General features: G+C 45.5%; 1 protein-coding gene across 1 annotated transcript; it reads left to right on the top strand.

The window, feature by feature from the left end:
• The first annotated feature begins 484 nt into the window (after nt 1–484).
• ZDHHC24 (zinc finger DHHC-type containing 24) lies at nt 485–18,967 on the top strand. Its single transcript, XM_040328841.1, has 5 exons — nt 485–596; nt 680–921; nt 9,131–9,408; nt 11,337–11,693; nt 17,402–18,967. Exons 2-4 carry the CDS (start codon nt 680–682, stop codon nt 11,648–11,650), a joined length of 834 nt encoding a protein of 277 aa, XP_040184775.1. The 5' UTR covers nt 485–596; the 3' UTR covers nt 11,651–11,693; nt 17,402–18,967.
• The last annotated feature ends 481 nt before the right edge of the window (nt 18,968–19,448 follow it).

The raw sequence follows: 19,448 nt of genomic DNA, 5'->3' as shown, positions 1-19,448 counted from the left end.
CACAGTGGCTGCGTTTGATGGCATGGCACATAGACTGCATTTGATGGCATGGCACAGTGGTGATAATTGATGGCACAGTGAGGCTGCAATTGTTTTCTTTTTTGTTTGCGCCTGTTAGTCTGTTGGGGTGTGTCTCTACTAATGTTGCACATCTCGACCTTACAATATTTGCCCACTCTTCCATGCTTTGTTTTCTTCTGCCATAAACAGACATTCACCACAGCTGCTTTCTAATACAAGACTCCGCGTCTATGAACAATTACAGGGGTTGCAGCACCAGCAGGTTACCATGGCTAGGCATGTTACAAATCATGGAAACGCCCCAACTTGTACCGCCCATTCCCAGCATCCGCTCTCCCTGTGATTGGCTGAGGCGCACTGTTTCTGCACATGCAGGGCGGGCTAAAAGAGTTGACAACTAACGATTGGTTAGCTATACCGTGCATCGGCGAAAGAGTGGTGTTATTGTCCAATGGAGGGAGAGTAGGCGTGGTCACGTTTGTATTTCCTAATAATGACTTCCTGCTTTGTTAGGCTGCCTCCTGACAGACTTGTATCGTGCTTCCTTGCATACAATCACAGTGGGGTTTGTAAAGGTAACTGTGTACGCTCCGTCACATTGTACGGTGTCCTGAGAGGAGCGATTATTATTATTAATGATAATGACTGTGTTTTACAGATGAGCCGCTGGGACCCGGCCGTGGTGGTCCCTGTGTGTGGGACGGGGGTCCTCGTGACCTCTGTGGCGCTGGAAGTGTTGTATGTCCTCCTGTCCAATCCGAGCGCCGCTCAGCTCCCTCTGCTGCTCTTCGCCTCCTATCTCCTCTTCAATGTGCTGGGGAACATGCTGAAGTTTGTCCAGACCAATTCCACCATCGCAGGGGTCTTCCTAGAGCATGACAATGTGGGCCAAGGATGGCTGTGAGTATCACCTTTGCTGTCTCATATTTGCAGCATGCTAAATCCACTTCACACAGTCTCGTCTTCATTACTAACCTCTACCTCAGGGATCTCCAAAGGGCCAGTTCACTGTTCTTTAGACTTTGGGGGGAATGTCAGACTGTGGCCAGTGGGAGTAGAAAATGTCAGTGGGAAGAGGAGTGTCCCCATCGCTGGTGTCAGCGGGAGGCGTAGCATCCCCCCATCGCTGGTGTCAGCGAGAGGCGTAGCGTCCCCCCATCGCTGGTGTCAGCGAGAGGCGTAGCGTCCCCCCATCGCTGGTGTCGGCGGGAGGCGTAGCGTCCCCATCGCTGGTGTCAGCGGGAGGCGTAGCGTCCCCCCATCGCTGGTGTCGGCGGGAGGCGTAGCGTCCCCCCATCGCTGGTGTCAGCGGGAGGCTGGAGGTCAATTGATGTCCAGGAAGTGGTTGTGAAATCCTGACTGGACGTCTATTGACGTCCTGCAGGATTTCATGCCGGCACGCGCCCATCGGTGATGCGGGGTGTCAGTCTGACACCCTGCATCTCCAATCTTGGTAAAGAGCCTCCGGCGGAGGCTCGTTACCACGTGCTCAGCCGTGTCCAATCACGGCTGATCACGATGTAAACAGGAAGAGCCGTTGACCGGCTCTTCCTCACTCGCGTCTGACAGACACGAGTAGAGGAGAGCCGATCGGCAGATCTCTTGACAGGGGGTGTTGGCGCTGATTATCAGCGCAGCCCCCCCTCGGATCCCCACACCAGGGAGCAAAAATAGCAAAATAGATTTAAAAAAAAAATAGTTTTTTTTAATACAATCGATGCCAATCAGTGCCCACAAATGGGCACTGACTGGCAACATGGGCACTGACTAATGATGCCCAGCAATGCCATCAGTGCCACCCCTCAGTGTCACCCAGTGTCCATCAGTGCCACCCGGTGTCCATTAGTGCCCATCTATGCCCAGTGCCCACCTATGAGTGCCCATCAGTGCCGCCTATCGGTACCCATCAGTGCCACCTCATCGGTGCCCATAATTGAAGAAAACGTACTTATTTACAAAAAAAATTAACAGAAAAAAAATAATTTTTTTTCAAAAATTTCTGTCTTTTTAGTTGCTGTGCAAAAAAAAAAACCGCAGAGGTGATCAAATACCACCAAAAGAAAGCTCTATTTGTGGGAACAAAATGAAAACATTTTAATTTGTGTACAGTGTAGCATGACCGCGCAATTGTCATTCAAATTGCGACAGTGCTGAAAATTGGCTTGGGAAGGTGCGTAAGTGCCTGGTATGGAAGTTGTTAAAGCGGCGGTCCACCCGATTTTTTTTTTTTTTTTTTTTTTTTTTTTTAAAGCCAGCAGCTACAAATATTGCAGCTGCTGACTTTTAAAAAATGGACCCTTACCTGTCCAGCGCACCCGCAATGTCAGCAGACGAGGCTGAGCAATCACTCGGTCCTCGGCTGCTTCCGCCATCATCCTCGGTGAGGGAATCAGGAAGTGAAACCTTGCGGCTTCGCTGCCCGATTCCCTACTGCGCATGCGCGAGGATCGCGGCGCGCTGTCACTGGTCCCCGCTCTCTCCTGGGAACAGTGTTTCCCAGAAGACAGCGGGCGGGTTAACGACACGAGGCTGGACTCCCGCGGGAGTCAGAACCCGGAAGTGGTGCAAATACCTGTCTCAGACAGGTATCTGCACCCCCCTCCCCCTGAAAGGTGCCAAATGTGACACCGGAGGGGGGGAGGGTTCACTTTTTGTGTGAACCTCCGCTTTAATTGGACAAGCTGAAGTTAGAAGCTGATTGGCACCCATGAACAGCTGCTCCAAATTTGGCACTCTCCAGTTTTAGTAAATCAACACCGCTGTTCTTTTCCCAAGGGCTGTACTCTCTCTTCTATCGGCTTGGATTAGCTCAGCAGCTATGACGGGGAAGTGCACTATAGGGGTTGATTTTCTGAAACTGGAGTGTGCAAAATCTGGTGCATTGTGCATAGAAACCAATCACCTTCCAGGTTGTATTGTCAAGTTTAATTGAACAAGCTGAAGTTAGAATCTGGCTACCACGCACAGCATCACCAGTTTTAGTAAGGCTGGGTTCACACTGGTGCGACACAACACTAGTACTACTTTGGATCCGACTTTGCCCTGTGACTTGAAGTCAGAGACGCGTCCAACTTCAATGAACGGGGATCCGACTTGGATCTTGAGGGGGAACTCCATGCCAAATTCCAAATAAAAACCGGCATGGGTTCCCCCTTCAAGAGCATACCAGGCCCTTGGGTCTAGTATAGATTTTAAGGTGAACCCCCTACGCCGAAAAAAACGGTGTGGGGGACCCCCTAAAATCAATACCAGACCCTTATCCGAGCATGCAGCCTTGTCGGTCAGGAAAGGGGGTGGGGACGAGTGAGCGCCCCCTGCCCCCTCCTGAACCATACCAGGCCACATGCCCTCAACATGGGGGGGTGGGTGCTTCGGGCAGGGGGGCACCCTGCGGCCCCTCCACCCCAAAGCACGCTGCCCCCATGTTAATGAGGACAAGGGACTCTTCCCGACAACCCTGGCCGTTGGTTGTAGGGGTCTGCGGGCGGGGGGCTTATCGGAATCTGGGAGCCCCCTTTAATAAGGGGCCCCCAGGATCCCATCCCCCCATTCTATGTGAATGAGTATGGGGTACATCGTACCCCTACCCATTCACCTGGGGGGGGGGGGGAGTGTCAATAAAAAAAAACACACTAGACAGGTTTTTTTTTTTTTTTTTTTTGAAAATCTTTTTTATTTTATATGCAACTGCACATAGACATACAAAACGTACAACAGCACCGCCAACAGCAGGCGTAGAACCCAACAAGGACCCGCGCAGGGGTCAAAAGGTAGCAGTACAGATCCAAGGCATGTTAGCGAATTAGTGACCACCCCAACAAACCAACATCAATAAGGCGGTCCAGCTCATGCTCCAGGGGCAGGATGCTAGTGGACAGGCTCACCTCAGTCGTTATGCCACCAGGGGACGGCTCAGCAAGGCCTCAAGCATCGCTACCAGAAAGCATAGGAGTCACCTAATCTGCTGCCGCAGTGGAGGGCTCAGCCAACCATTTAGACCAGACTCTGTCATGTTTTTTCGGACAACCTCTGTGTGCATAGGTATCTCTGTATAACGGGATCACATTATTAACCAGTGTTTTCCATAGACCCAATGAGGGAGGGGCCCTACTTTTCCAGCACAGGACGATGGACTTCCTGGCATAGAACAGCAAGAGACCCAATAGGGTTCTCTCAGCCACCCTGGGCACCAGGTCCTCCACCAGTCCCAGCAGGCATATTTGTGGGGATGGAACAATAGAGATGCTTAGCAATTCATTCACCTCTAGAACGATTTGTGACCAAAAGGCTGTTATGACCGGGCAGGACCAGAAGATATGGATGTAGTCCCCTTGAGCATGGTCACAACGCCAGCACTCCGGGGAGAGGGAAGACCTCATCCGGTGCACCCGGGCGGGAGTGAGGTATGCTCTATGGACGATCTTATATTGAATGAGGCGATCTCTCAGGGAGACCAGTATTTTAAACGGGAAGTCCCATATATCCACCCAGTCCTCAGAGTCTAACTCCGGAACATCCTGGCTCCATTGCTGACGGAGCCTGGACAACTCAGGTGAAGAGACCCGGAGGAGATGAGCATATAACACAGAGGCGGGTTTGTTAGCACAGTCGAAGCGTAAAATCCGCTCCAAGTCAGACTGCACCAACTGCTTCCCGCCTGGTGGAAACTGGGCCTTGAAAGCATGGGACAACTGAAGATATCTGAATCCATGTGAGGGCGGAGCATTATTTTTTGCCATTATCTGATCAAACGAGAAAATCGAGAGGTCAGAGGTGATATCTGAGAGAATTTTAATATGGTACTTGGTCCATACCACCGGGTCTGGGATTTTTAAAAAATGGTTCAAAGTGGGGTTGTTCCAAAGTGGGGCGTTCGGGGATACTGCCGTCGAGGGATACGCCTCGCAGGCCAGGCCCTCCCTCCAGGCCCTAAGGGTGGTGCACATAGAGGGGGTCAGGTTGTACGGAGCCTTCGGACCCCGCAATAGGAGGTTTGATAAGGCCTCCGCAGACCCCAACACCGCCGCCTCAGTGGCCCAGGCCGGGTTGGATTTATCTGGGACAAGCCACCAGGATGCCGTGACTAATTGAGTCGCAAGAAAATATTTGTGGCAGTCCGGGAATGCTAGTCCCCCCTGCGAACAAGGTCGCATGAGAGTAGTTAACTTGAAGCGGGGAGGGCGTGGGCCCCATAAAAAGGAGGAGAAAAGTTGGTTTAGGTGAGAAAAAAACGACTTGGGGATCCATTGAGGGGAGTTACGAAACAGATACGTAAACTTGGGAAGGATTTTCATCTTGATCAGATTGATGCGCCCCAACAAGGATAGAGGAAGGTTCTCCCATGCTTTCAGCTTGATCCGGACTGAGTCGACTACGGGGGTCAAGTTCAGCGGAAGGAAATCAGCCACATTCCTCGAGACCCGTATCCCCAGGTATGTAAATTCGTCCACCCACTGTAGCTGAAGAGAAGCCGAGGCCCCTCCCCTAGCATTATCATCAACAGCCAGCAATTGTGACTTCGACCAATTGACTCTAAGTCCTGTCACCCCTGAAAAGCGTTCTAGGACCTGCAATGCCCCCTGTAAAGAAGGGCCGGCATCATTTAGAAAGAGGAGGAGGTCATCTGCGTACAGGGCCACCCTCTCCTCCAGCCAGGCCAGACGAAGCCCTTTAATGTGTCGCGAAACACGCAGTGCCTCAGCCACTGGTTCCATGGCAATGGCAAACAGGGCCGGAGAGAGAGGACAGCCCTGCCGAGTACCCCTAGCAAGCCTAAACACAGGAGATAGCCGACCCCCCAAACGAACGGCAGCTGTCGGCGAACGATAAATAGTCTGCAACCATTGTATAAACACTAGGGGGAAACCCATCCGCCGCAGAGTCTCCCACAGGAAAGGCCACTCTATGGAGTCGAATGCCTTCTCAATATCGAGAGAGGCAACTACTCTGGTACCCCGGTTGTCATGCTGTGCATGAAGATTAGTGAACAGTCTGCGCAAGTTGATATCTGTGGATTTGTGGGCCATGAAACCGGTCTGATCCGAGTCTATGAGGGAGGGAAGTAAAGTGCCAAGTCTAGCAGTGAGGAGCTTAGTTAGAATTTTAAGGTCGTTATTAAGAAGCGCTATGGGTCTATAGGAGGCACACATCTTTGGATCTTTACCCGACTTGGGAATGAGAATAACATGCGCGTGCGCCATGGAGGCCGGGAGAGAACCCTGCTCCAGGCAGTGAGAAAACAAGGCGGCCAGTCGGGGGGCCAACATGCCTGCATGCGCCACATAAAAATCAACCGGGAGACCATCAGGACCAGGAGCCTTGCCAGTGGACAGGGAATTAATCACAGCAAGAACCTCCTCGGCAGTTATTGGGGCAACTAGATGCGACCTCTCCGCGTCGGAGAGCCAACCAAGGGCTATGGGATCTAGGAGGAGTTTCATCTCCTCTGGGTCTAAACCCGTGGGCAAGGTGGTGTTGTATAAGGTTTGATAAAAGTCCCGGAATGCCAACAAAATGGCCTCAGGAGAAGAGATGGTCTCACCCGTGGGAGAGGTGAGCTCAGGAATCACTGTACTCGGGGTGTCATGGTGGGACATCATCGCCAGCAGTCTGCCATTCCTGTCCCCCTGTTCAAAAAATGTTTGCTTCGTACGAAACAATTCCAGTCTAGTGACCTCCGTTACATGAAGGTGAAGGCTGCGCTTAGATGCCTGCAGCGCATCGAAGTTTGAGGCGGAGGGATCCGATCCAAAGCGGGCGGAAGCCAACTCCACCCCATCCTCCAAGGCCACTGTGGCAGCAGTTTGCTGTACTCTCACCGCCTTGATGGCCGAGATGTAATGGCCCCTAGTAAATGCCTTGAAAGCATCCCAGACTATCTCAGGAGAGGATGACCCTTCATTAGAGTCCCAGTAAGCACGCAGGGCCGGAGGGGCCTGTTCTGCTATATCAGGTTGAGAAAGCCACTGCGCACCGAGCCGCCACATAGAGCTACTCCGGGAGGAGGAGGTGCGCAGGGTGATCTGCAGGGGGCTGTGGTCCGAGAGGCCGCTGGACAGATAAGAGGCGTCCAGAACGTCCGACAGGAGGGAGGGGTTAGCAAAAGCATAATCAATCCTGGAGGCGGTTTTGTAGGAGGTAGAAAAACATGAAAAGGTTTTAGTGGAGGGGAATTTCCACCTCCAGACCTCCGTCACACCCGCAGATTGTGCCCAGCTGGACAATTCCCCGGTGAAGGACTTGGGTGGCGCGGGTCTATCCAAATCAGGGGACAGGATGGCATTAAAGTCACCCAGCATTAAAATTTTTGCAGGACAATAGGGGGTGATCCTCTCCAGTATAGCATACAGAACCTCAGGCTTAAAGGGCGGTGGCACATATATACCAGCCATAACATATCTCTGCTGCCAGAGCGTGAGCACCAAAATCACAAATCTACCCAGCGGATCCGTGTGAACCGCGTCTATGACACATGGGAGAGACTTATTTATCAAGATGGAAACTCCCCTCGCATATGTGGAATAGGAGGCATGAAAGGCCTTCTGTACCCAGGGTCTTTTTAAAGCCATGATCTTGCTGCCCACCAGGTGTGTTTCCTGCAGGACCAGGACAGCTGGATTGTATTGTTTGATATATTGAAAAAGAAGCGCCCTCTTAAACTTAGAGTTGAGGCCACGCACGTTCCAGGAGACCACGGAAAATGATTCCTGATCACGTGACGCCATAGGGGCTTCGGCCAAAATAATTAGAGGAGAATAGTAGTCGTTGAGCAGGTGACACCCGGTGAGCAGCGGTGGAACATGAGCCATTGTACGTGCAACATAAAACACACAAAGTAACAAAACCATAACCTCCCGAGCACCAGGTGCTCATCCTACCGATCCCCCCTACCCCCCAGAACATCATGGAGGACAGGAAGCGGTCTTTACCCCAAAACAAAAAAACACAGAGCCTATATAGTTAACCCTAAAAATTAGGCCACAATACAGACTTCAGCAGTTCTAAACTATTCCACTGGTTCAACCCTACGAGAGGGTGTCTTCGACACTAGACAGGTTTTTAAAGTAATTTATTAGGCCGCTTCGGGGGTCTCCAGGGTGTCTTTTCCCGCTCTCTCCAGGGTGTCTTTTCCTGCTCTCTCCAGGGTGTCTTTTCCCGCTCTCTCCAGGGTGTCTTTTCCCGCTCTCTCCAGGGTGTCTTTTCCCGCTCTCTCCAGGGTGTCTTTTCCCGCTCTCTCCAGGGTGCCTTTTCCCGCTCTCTCCAGGGTGCCTTTTCCCGCTCTCTCCAGGGTGCCTTTTCCCGCTCTCTCCAGGGTGCCTTTTCCCGCTCTCTCCAGGGTGCCTTTTCCCGCTCTCTCCAGGGTGCCTTTTCCCGCTCTCTCCAGGGTGCCTTTTCCCGCTCTCTCCAGGGTGCCTTCTCCTGGGCTCCTCTGCTATCTTCTGCCTGCTCTGTTACTAGCGGTGGCCCGTTCTTCTCCGTTGTCTTCTTCCGATGTTGACACAACGCTCTCTCCCGCTGTAATGTTGTGTGCGCTATGCTAAACGACTTATATAGGCATGGGGTGTGGTCACCGGGTGATGTGACCCCGCCCTTTATGACATCACTGTGCCGTCATGGCACGCTCGCTCGTCCCCACCCCCTTTGCTGACCGGCCAGGCTGCATGCTTGGATAAGGGTCTGGTATGGATTTTGGGTGGACCCCCACGCTGTTTTTTCAGCGTAGGGTGTTCCCCTTAAAATCCATACCAAACCCAAGGGCCTGGTATGCTCTTCGAGGAAGAACCCATGCTGTTTTTTTTATTTAAAATTTGCCGTGGCTTTACCCCTCAAGATCATAAGAGCACAAGTCGCATGCCAAAGTCGGAGCATGCAAAACGATGTTACGACTTTGATCCTACTTCAGCCCATTGAATATAACTGAAGTCGGATCAAAGTCGGACCAAAGTAGTACAGGGAGCATTTTCAAAGTTGGACCTTTTTTTATTTTATTTTTTTCAGGTTTTAATAGAACCAACTACAAAAGAAGAAATTTATTTATTTATTTATTAAACTGTTGTTTGTGCACATATCAGTCATTTTTCTGACTTGTTTGTATCATTATTTATTTTAGATACTGCTATACCTGCCAGACACACATTCCCCCGAGATGTCATCACTGCTATACCTGCAATGTGTGTGTCCTTCGGCGTGATCACCATTGTACATTACTTGGAAAGTGTGTTGGCTTCTCCAGCTATAGATATTTCCTCTGTACTCTGTTCCATGGGTGGTTGGCACTACTTCTTGCCACCATACTTAATGCGGATATATTTATAGGTCTTCTTCATGAGGGATTAAGCATCCACAGCTTCCTTCTCCTTTTTATGCCTTGGATGATGTTGGTTTTGGGTAAATATGACCATTTTCTTTCTTTATAATCCATTATAGGGCCGAAACAACTAATCGATTAATCGACAACTAATCGATTACAATTTTCATAATCGATTAATCGGCCAGTAACATAATGGGGTTAAAAAAAATAAAATTAGCCATTTTATAGTACAAAAAAGCAAATCGCTACTGTAAATATTATTTTCACTGTCCCACGGTAAAAAAAATTAACCCCTTACAGTAGTGATTGTACTTTTTTTTTGTTTTTTTAACCCCATTATGTTACTAAACATCTCAGGCTGGGTTCACACCTCTGTTTTTTTGCAGAAACACACTACAGTTCATTTACATGTTTCCCTATGGGACACATTCACGATTTTTTTTTTTTGCAGCTGCTGCGTATTTGGAAAGGGCAAGGACTTTTTAACGCAAAACTGTGCTTTTTTTTGGGTTCAATGTACTTCAATAGAGAAGCTGCAGAAAAGCATGTAATTTGTTTTTGCGGCAATTTGTGTTTTGTAATCTGCCCAACAACAAATTGGCTGAAAAAAATCAAAAAATTCAATTTTTTTATTTTTTTTAAGGCTATTATCCGATTAATCGAAACAATAATCGGCCAACTAATCGATTATGAAAATAATCGTTAGTTGCAGCCCTAATCCATTATAACTGAAGAGTAAACATTTTGGCTAAAACCCATAGGCCTCATTCACACGGGAGGGGGGGAGGGAAAAAAAGGCAGCAGTTTTACTTCCTACCTAAAAGTTTACATACAGCCACTCAGGTCTTGCATATTGTCAGGGCTTTGCTTTTATAGCGGTGTTCAGTGGGCAGTACAGTCGCCAAAGGCAACTTCTATTTAGAATTGGGCTGTACTGCAGCTGAGAGCCATCTAGGTCATATTCAGAGGTAGCTATCAACCAGAGAGGGCATACTGACTCAGTACCATTGAACTACAGCTATATGAGCAGTATTCCATATGCTTACTCAAAAGAAAGGACATGGGTACTTTTAGCCTACCGAAAAATAAGATTTTTTTCTCAAACCTATTAAAGGCATGCCTGTAATGGTCTATCACCTAAAAGTGATTCTAAAAGTGCTAAAAAGCTATTTTTAGCACTGTCGCTAACGGTGCGGTATTAACCCCCGCTAGCGGCCGATAAAGGGTTAATACCACCCGCAATGCGCCTCTGAAGAGGCGCATTGCGGGTGGTATTGCCGCGGTTTTCAATGGGAAGGAGCGGTATACACGCCGCTCCTCTCACCGCTTTAAAGATGCTGCTGACAGGAGATTTTTTTGTCTCCCGCCAGCGCATCACCTCAGTGCACCTTTCACATTGAGGTAGCTGGGCAGGAGTTTTTCAGGCGGTATAGCAGCGCTATTTTTAGCGATGTACCGCCTGAAAAACTCCTCAATGTGAAAGGGGTCTAAGGTAAAAAATATATTTGCCACTTGCTGTGCACCAAGGTCTCAGTATCTGCTCTGGCTTGGAACTATGACCTGTCCCCACAATTCATTAAACTAATGCTGCCTGCACTACTGTACCTCTGTTGGCTGCTTACATTTTTAAATTTAATTACTGAATAGTAGGGAGGAGAGCACCGCTTGGATATAGGTAAAAAATGGAAGCTTGCATTTAGCATAAGTTTCCGGTGCACACTGAAAATCATTTTTTGTATACACATGTGATGACTGCACCTAGGAGACACCCTTGGCTCATTCTTAAATACATTTTGTAGCAAATCAGGGGTGGAATGTCTGCTACGGGATTGGGGAACTGGAGTGTTCTATCTTTTGTGGAATTGCCATTGCAGTTTTGTGATGTCTGTGTTACTGCATTGACTCAAGACTTAGAGATTTTCTTTTCAGGAGTTTATTGTCTATGATGTCCATAATATACTGGTGTTATGCAGTCGTATTTTCAAATGGCTCTTCTTTTCCGCAGGTCAAGTCAAAGCGTCCACCTTTATATTTGCCTTTGTGGCTGACACTTGTATTGTGGGATTCCTATTCTGCTTTGCATTCCTTACTTTTCACCTCATTCTTCTAAGCCGTGGAACTACTACGAAAGAGTGGTTTGGTGGTCACGCAACAGAATATGATAATGGCTGGAAGAAAAATGTTAAGAACTTCTTAGGAGAGCGATGGTACCTTGTATGGTTATCACCTTGGATACAATCAAGATTGCCTGGAGATGGTATCAATTTTGAACTTGGGCATCTCTCTACTACTGTACCAACCACGAAGTCCACCCAATAGCTTGTGTGAAGTATTTGTGAACCCCCAGCTCTGCCATCGTTGGGTATGTGATTAATTCAAGCCTTATAACCTTTTAAATCTCAATTTTCCACAGGGCATATTTATTATATGAAATGAGACCCCCTTTTTTTTTTTTCTTCAAAACCATAGATGAAGTGCAGAGTAGAAATTATTAAAGCTAAGTTCACCTTTAGTAAAAAAAATAATAATAAATGTACTGCAGGTAAAAATTTGCCCTTATTTACTTATTATTTTTTTACACCAGGACCTTGTAAAGCATGGGTGCTCAACCTGTGTCCCTCCAGCTGTTGCTGAACTACAAGTCCCATGAGGCATTGCAAGGCTGACAGTTATCCCAAAGACTCCCAAAGGCAGAGGCATGATGGGACTTGTAGTTCCGCAACAGCTGGAGGGCCACAGGTTTAGCACCATTGCTGTAAAGCATTGCACCCGCAATCAGTGGATCGTGGGTACAATGTCATGCTCCTTCAAACCTTGCCTAAAGCTCTCTAGTCCATTGAGAACTACAAGTAAGTCAGCTGCCATTGGCTTTTTTGATTTACAGATTCTCTCACAGCCATGCTGCTTTCAAAATGTACCAGCTGGTGTAGGGAAAGACTCCCAAGCCTGCTGTTAAATGGGAAAGGCAGGATTATGTGATTACCAACGTTACATGTTGCATCATAAATACGGGTGTTGGTAAAGATAAACCTATCCTTTTATTGACCATGCAGCCAAAAAGGTGATGGCATATGGCCACTATTATATCTCGGATAATTTTGCAGGGGCAGAGCAAAGACAAAGAAAAGCAAGCAGACAGTAACCTTACACTGTCTTTATAGTACCCTTCTGTACTATACTACACACGGTCCGTATTCATCCGATTCCCCATAGGGGAGAGCGGAGGAGAGACAGGGCGGTCTCTGCACTGTGTGCGGGGACTGCCCTGTCCGCCGACAGCTCAGCGGGGATTTACGGAGGAATCCCCGCTGAGCCAAACGGGCTAACGGAGCGGATCAATACGGATCCGCTCCGTGTGAAAGAGCCCTAAACCTTTTTCTGACATTTGTTGGTTTCAAGTTAAAATAAAAAAAAAATGTTGCTAGAAAATTACTTGGAACCCCCAAACATTATATATATTTTAGTAGAGACCCTAGAGAATAAAATGGTGGTTGTTGCAATATTTTATGTCGCACTGTATTTGCGCAGCGGTATTTCAAATGCAATTTTTTTTGAAAAAACTAACCGGTAAAGTTAGTCCAATTTATTTTTATTTTTTTTGGGATAATGTGAAAGATTTTATGGTGCGAGAATCGTGATCTTTTATTCAAAGCAAAAAAAAGCATGTTTCTCATTTTGGCCAGAATCGTGCAGCTCTAATTAGTACCTTTTAAAAATTGCGCTCATTATCAGTGCTGGAGATCAGCCAGCAGCAGGATTAACCAATGTGCTAATAACTACTGGCAGTTTTGTCCATGGGATATCCCAGTATGAATATATATTGTTGGTAATGGTATATACCCAAAATTACAGAAGCACTGGAGTTGTATTCTTAAACCTGTAGTCTTTACGCGCTTTGATGAGCAACGTCCACTTTATTGGGAAACGGACAAAATTTGGTTTGTGTGTATCTGTGGAAAGACCACGTTATAAACAAAATAACATATAGGGAAAGTTATGAAGTAACGCATGCACGTGTCGTCATCGGACACAACTGTTGCATCATTGTGACATAGCGCGCATGCACCAGGGCTGTTAACATGCCGCATCTCTGCAGCGTTTCACCTCCATGAGCATCATGGCAAGGGGTTTGACTGTGTATACAGCCGGGCCCTAATTACATAATGCATGGCGAAGGGCTGGTCCCTGGGCCAGCGCAACCTTTAACCACTTAAGGACCCCTTCACGCTGATATACGTCGGCAGAATGGCATGGCTGGGCACAAGCACGTACCTGTACGTGTCTCTTTAAGGCCCAGCCGTGGGGTTGCGAGCGCGCTGCCGGGGGCACGCTCGCAACCCGCTCCGAAGCTCGGGACCCGATCGCTGCCGGTGTCCCGCGATCAGTCACAGGAGCTGAAGAACGGGGAGAGGTGTGTGTAAACACACCTTCCCCGTTCTTCATTGTGGCAATGTCAGTGATAGTCTGTTCCCTGATATAGGGAAAGACGATCACTGATGTCACACATCCAGCCCCACGCCCCTACAGTTAGAAACACAGATGAGGTCACACTTAACCCCTTCAGCGCCCCCTAGTGGTTAACTCCTAAACTGCAAGTGTAATTTTCACAGTAATCAGTGCATTTTTATAGCACTTTTCACTGTGAAAATGACAATGGTCCCAACAATGTGTCAAAATTGTCCGATGTGTCCGCCATATTGTCGCAGTCACGAAAAAAATCGCTGATCGCCGCCATTAGTGGTAAAAAAAAAAATATTAATAAAAATGCCATAAAACTATCCCCTATTTTGTAAAGGCTATAAATTTGGCGCAAACCAATCGATAAACGCTTATTTGCTTTAACAAAAATAGGTCGAAGAATACGTATCGGCCTAAACTGAGGGAAAAAAAAAATTGTATATCTTTTTTGGGGGATATTTATTATAGCAAAAAGTAAAAAATATTGCATTTTTTTTTCAAAATTGTCGCTCTATTTTTGCTTATAGCGCAAAAAACTAAAACCGCAGAGGTGATCAAATACCACCAAAAGAAAGCTCTATTTTTGGGCAAAAAAAGGACGCCAATTTTGTTTGGGAGCCACGTCGCACGACCGCGCAATTGTCAGTTAAAGCGACGCAGTGCCAAATCGCAAAAAGGGGCCAGGTCCTTTACCTGCATAATGGTCCAGGTCTTAAAGGGTCACTAAAGGAAAACTTTTTTTGCTGAAATGACTGTTTACAGGGTATAGAGACATAATAGTTAACTGATTCCTTTTAAAAATGATTAAAAATAGATAAAAACCAATCATATAATGTGCCTGTAGGTTCACTTTCGTTTTTGCTGTTGTTTCCTGGTTCTCTGATGTACAGAGCCAGAGAGCCAATAGAGGGCAGTGAAGGTTTTGCAAAACGAAACTGGATTGGTGCTGAGGGGTTTTAATCACACCTCCCTTGATTAGTCACCACAGTGAGAAATCTCCCAGTACTGTGGTGATCAGGAAACAGACAACCAGGAAGTGTCCAGAACAGAGAGGAATTACAGCAACATCAAAGCAAAAACGAACAATGAGGACATGAAACCAGGACTGCAGTAGGGTAAAGGAAGCTATTTAGCTTAAAAAAAAATTCCTTTAGTGACCCTTTAAGTGGTTAAAAGGGCTTAGTCAACTTGATCTTTTTCTCTATTTCCTGCTATTCCAGTGGTCACACTGCTAGTGTGACCTCCACTGTGGCTCTCTCTGACTAAGGTATGGCAAAAGCTTCCTGTGTAGTTGTTTTATTTCATCGCTTCACATTTTTTTTATATTCTTGTATGCTTTTTATATGCAATATTTTAATATATACGCCCTAGCCGTCACTCATTTTCACTGGTCTGATTCTTAGAATTTTTTTTTTTTTTTATGTGAACTAGTCAGTCATCTTACTTTAAATGATGATTGTTACCATTTTATTACATCATTGCCTTCACCTTTTAGTCCATTATTCAACATCGCTTATCCCACTGACTTTTATCGGGTGTTACATAATTGATGGTGATTGATGGCGCTGTGCCTTTATGAATTTTTGTTGCTCCAACTGATGTGTGTTTTTTTTTTTTATTATTATTCTTTTTACATATGAGGGGACCTACACTATGTTGCGTGGTCCCAAAAAATGAATTACTTCATAACCTCCCATATATGTTTTGTTTATAACTTGGTCTTTCCGCAGATACGCACAAACCAAATTTTGTCTGTCTCTTTGAAGTGGGCGTTGCCTTACGAAACATGTAGACTACAGCCTTAAGAATATAAGAACTTCAGTGCTTCTGTGATATTGGGTATACATCATTACCAACAATATATGCACACTGGGATATGGTTTGGTGTGTGTGTGTGTTTTGTTTTTTATTTTTTTAACAATATTTATTATGTCAAAATTTTGTCTGCTTTTTATTATGAAATATGTTTTTTTTTTTGTTTTGTTTTTAACACATCGTTATTTATTTGACACTATTCTTTTAAAAATTCCATGGGCAAATGTATTATTTTTTTTGGTTCTACTAAATAATAGGGACAAGTGCTGCCTTGGTGTGAGCTTATGTGGCTTTTAACTACTGGCAGTTTCCCTTTTCAACATGATCACATAACCGAGCGCTGAACATTTTTCTTGCAATTTTTCTTGTAAAAATGTTCTCTTCACTTTTTAACTTGTCTGACTGCCCTCTGAATTCTACTTTTCATTTGTCCACCTGCGCTCTTCATAAAAACTGCGGTGTTGCTTTTTCTTTTTGCACGTTTTTTATTGGTCTTCCTTCCACTCTAAAATCACATCAAGGAAGCTCATGTACCAAATGATGGCACTAAACCAGGTTGCTCGGGACCCCGTGCCCGCGATGTCCGCCGGCGCCCGCGATTGCCCGCAATCACAGCAGGACCATGGATGGATGTGTGTGTGTGTGTGTGTGTGTGTGTGTGTGTGTGTGTGTGTGTGTGTGTGTGTGTGTGTGTGTAAACACGCAGATTCATGTCCTGTCAGCGACCGATGTGTGTTCCCAGTACAGAGGAACACACATTGGTCCCCTCCCACCCCACAGTTAGAACATACTTTAGGAAACATATTAACCCCTTCAGCGCCCCCTAGTGTTAGTCCCCTTCCCTGCCAGTCACATTTACACAGTAATCAGTGCAGTTTTATAGCACTAATCGCTGTATAAATGTGAATGGTGTCAAAAGTGTCCGATATGTCCGCCGTAATGTCCCGATCACAATAAAAATCGCAGATCGCTGCCATTACTAATAAAAAATAAAAATGCCATTATTCTATTCCCTATTTCCCTATTAGAGAAGCTCGGGTCGGCTCTATTTGGCGCTGGTGCGCAGGCGCCAAATAGAGCCGACCCGAGCTTCCTTCGGGAAGTCATGACGCGCTGTGTGCACTGTCGTTTAGCATGCCAATTGATTGGCATGTCAATAGCAACGCCCACTCCCGCGGGATTCCCTACCCGGAAGCCGCGGTGAATTCCGCGGCTAAACGATATCTACGGGGAAAAAATAAATAAAGGTCAGTGACATTTTATATGCAGCACGGTGCTGGATGCAGTGTTAAAAATTTTTTATAGGGTGAACCTCCACTTTTTTTCAAAATTGTCGCTCTTCTATTGTTTATAGCGCAATAAAAAACCAGAGGTGATCAAATGCCACCAAAAGAAAGCTCTATATATGGGAAAGAAAGGGTGTCAATTTTGTTTGGGAGCCACGTCGCACGACCGCACAATTGTCATTCAAAGTGCGACAGCGCTGAAAACTAAAAATTGGTCTGGGCAGGAAGGGGGTGAAAATGCCCGGTATGGAAGTGGTTAAACCACATTTTAATGCACAACAGTCGTGGCCAAATCGCATCACCTTTGGAGTGTCATTACGAATGAATGGCTCCGCGTTGCACATTTTACCACGATTTGGAATTGTGGGCAGAATCACAGCAATTCTGCCGGTGATTTCAAACCGCCAAGTGGGAACAGGGCATTAAAGAAAGTTGTTATTGATGTCAACTGTACCTAATGCAATACTTTTGTTGCACAATCTTACAAATATTTTATATATTCCTGCTTTAGGTAAAAGACCAAGTGTGCACCAGAAGAACTGCTGAACGTCATTTAATACCTGGATGTGTAGAGGAACATGTTTGTACTGTGATGCATGTACAGCTGGCTGTAAATGATTATTTGATGCCTTTTAGTAAGATGGTATTGTCAGAGCCTACATACCCTCTCTCGGAAAATAATGATGTTAATGCCAGATGACCTCTGTCATCTCAAAATTAACCTTTAAAATCTTCAAGGCCTTTTATAAAAAATGTGCTTACATCGGTTTCCAGGACCATACTTCCATTTGTTCAATCAGTCCCTAGACCTGAGATGATCTCACCCAATCTTATTGATTATATTGGGAATTACCATATTTCTATGGGTACTACAGGGGGCTGAGGCAAAGAGGCAGCTTCCTTTTAAAATTATTGGCCACAATTTTTTTTTTTTTTTTTCCCTCCATTATTTTTAAAGACTATTCATAGGTAGTCAGGTTGAAAAAAGACACAAGTCCATCGAGTTCAACCATAAGAACCATTCATGTAATATAAGGTTAATTACACATTATCACAATATTCTATGCCAGATTAGAATCAGGATAACGTCTATCATTTATTTTTATTTTTTGGAGAAGTGACACCAGTAGATGGGTGTTGCTTATGGTGCCAAAAGATATGTGCCTGAAGGCTCCAGTGGTGAAAATCCAGCCCTGACAAATATTTACTTATATTGTATGGCTATTTGAAAAAGGTTTGTATGGTTAGTTTCCAGCACAGACAGTACTGCACCAGTCCTTGAAAATTTAAAATGTTAGAGGAAAGACAAACTGAGTGGGTGTTGAGACCACATCAGTGATATAGGACTTTACGGTGTGTCGTGTCAGGGATAGGTGAGCTAATAATTCAATATAGAACGTTGTATAGAAAAGTAACAATTTATTATAAATATATAAAAATAAAACACAATGAATAAAATCACTTGTTGCCCTGTTACAGAAGAGATGCTAATAGTGATTAGATGAACTTGATGCTAGTCGCCGACATGTTTCGCAAGAAAATGCGTCTTCTGGGCGCCGTATTCATCTAAATTACATCCTCATCTATTAATATGTAAGAAAAACTAATTAGTTACATATATTTTCCGGGCATAGAACATAAAAAGTTACATAATTTATACTTATATTAATACATCATAAATGTATAGATAAATGCTCACCAGCGACTGTAGACTAGCAGACTTTGTCAGCAAGAACACATGAGGCCTAAATTAGGGGAGATGGAAAAAACCATAGGGCAGAGGCTCGCCCGAGCGGCAACTAAGGCCCCCTGCGGGAGTCAGACCTGCAGAGTTTAGAGTGAAGCTGTTTCCCCTGGTGGTATTCAGATAGCGATAGGTGGTATAGTGAAATCTATAATAATAATGATGAGAGATGGTAAGAATTGTATATGCATATATATAAATGCTAATATATATATATATATATATATATATATAATATATATTATAGGCTTGCTGGTGTTAATCAGCAAAGTACCTAGAGAGGATATCCAATAAATGTACAATTATTTTCTCATTGTCGACTTACAACTAGGGTTGTCCCGATACCACTTTTTTAGGACCGAGTACAAGTACCGATACTTTTTTTCATGTAGTCGCCGATACCGAATACCGATACTTTTTTTAAATGTCATGTGACAGTTTTCAAACCACAATACAGACTAAGGATATTTTCTTTAGAATTATGAAGAACTCTAACTCAAGACATTATAAAAGAATAAAAATGAGTAAAAATGAATAAAAATGTTTTATTTGCTTGTCACGCAGTAGTAAAAAACTCAAAGAATTTTCATAGAACATGTTGATAAATACAAAAAAAGTATTCTATTTAGGTATCGGGAGCATTTGCGCGAGTACGAGTACTCCCACAAATACTCGGTATCGGTCCCGATACCGATACTAGTATCGGTATCTGGACAACCCTACTTACAACAAAGGAAAAAATACACATATCCTCTAGGGCAAGTAGTGGAAGCGGGACCATGGGGCAACAAATCCCCTAAGGAACCAAGAAAAC

This window comes from Rana temporaria, chromosome 11 (genome assembly GCF_905171775.1).
Source record: "Rana temporaria chromosome 11, aRanTem1.1, whole genome shotgun sequence".
NCBI classification, from domain to species: domain Eukaryota; kingdom Metazoa; phylum Chordata; class Amphibia; order Anura; family Ranidae; genus Rana; species Rana temporaria.
Note: the sequence above shows the minus strand (reverse complement) of the source record. Positions and strands in the feature narration are given on the sequence as shown.

What these genes read in the sequence shown, in the direction of transcription:
- ZDHHC24 (XM_040328841.1), top strand. Translation starts at nt 680, where the DNA reads ATGAGCCGCTGGGACCCGGCCGTGGTGGTCCCTGTGTGTGGGACGGGG. An exon ending in AATGTGGGCCAAGGATGGCT is followed by an intron (nt 922 to 9,130) that starts GTGAGTATCACC and finishes TATTTATTTTAG; the next exon opens with ATACTGCTATACCTGCCAGA. An exon ending in TTGGATGATGTTGGTTTTGG is followed by an intron (nt 9,409 to 11,336) that starts GTAAATATGACC and finishes TCTTTTCCGCAG; the next exon opens with GTCAAGTCAAAGCGTCCACC.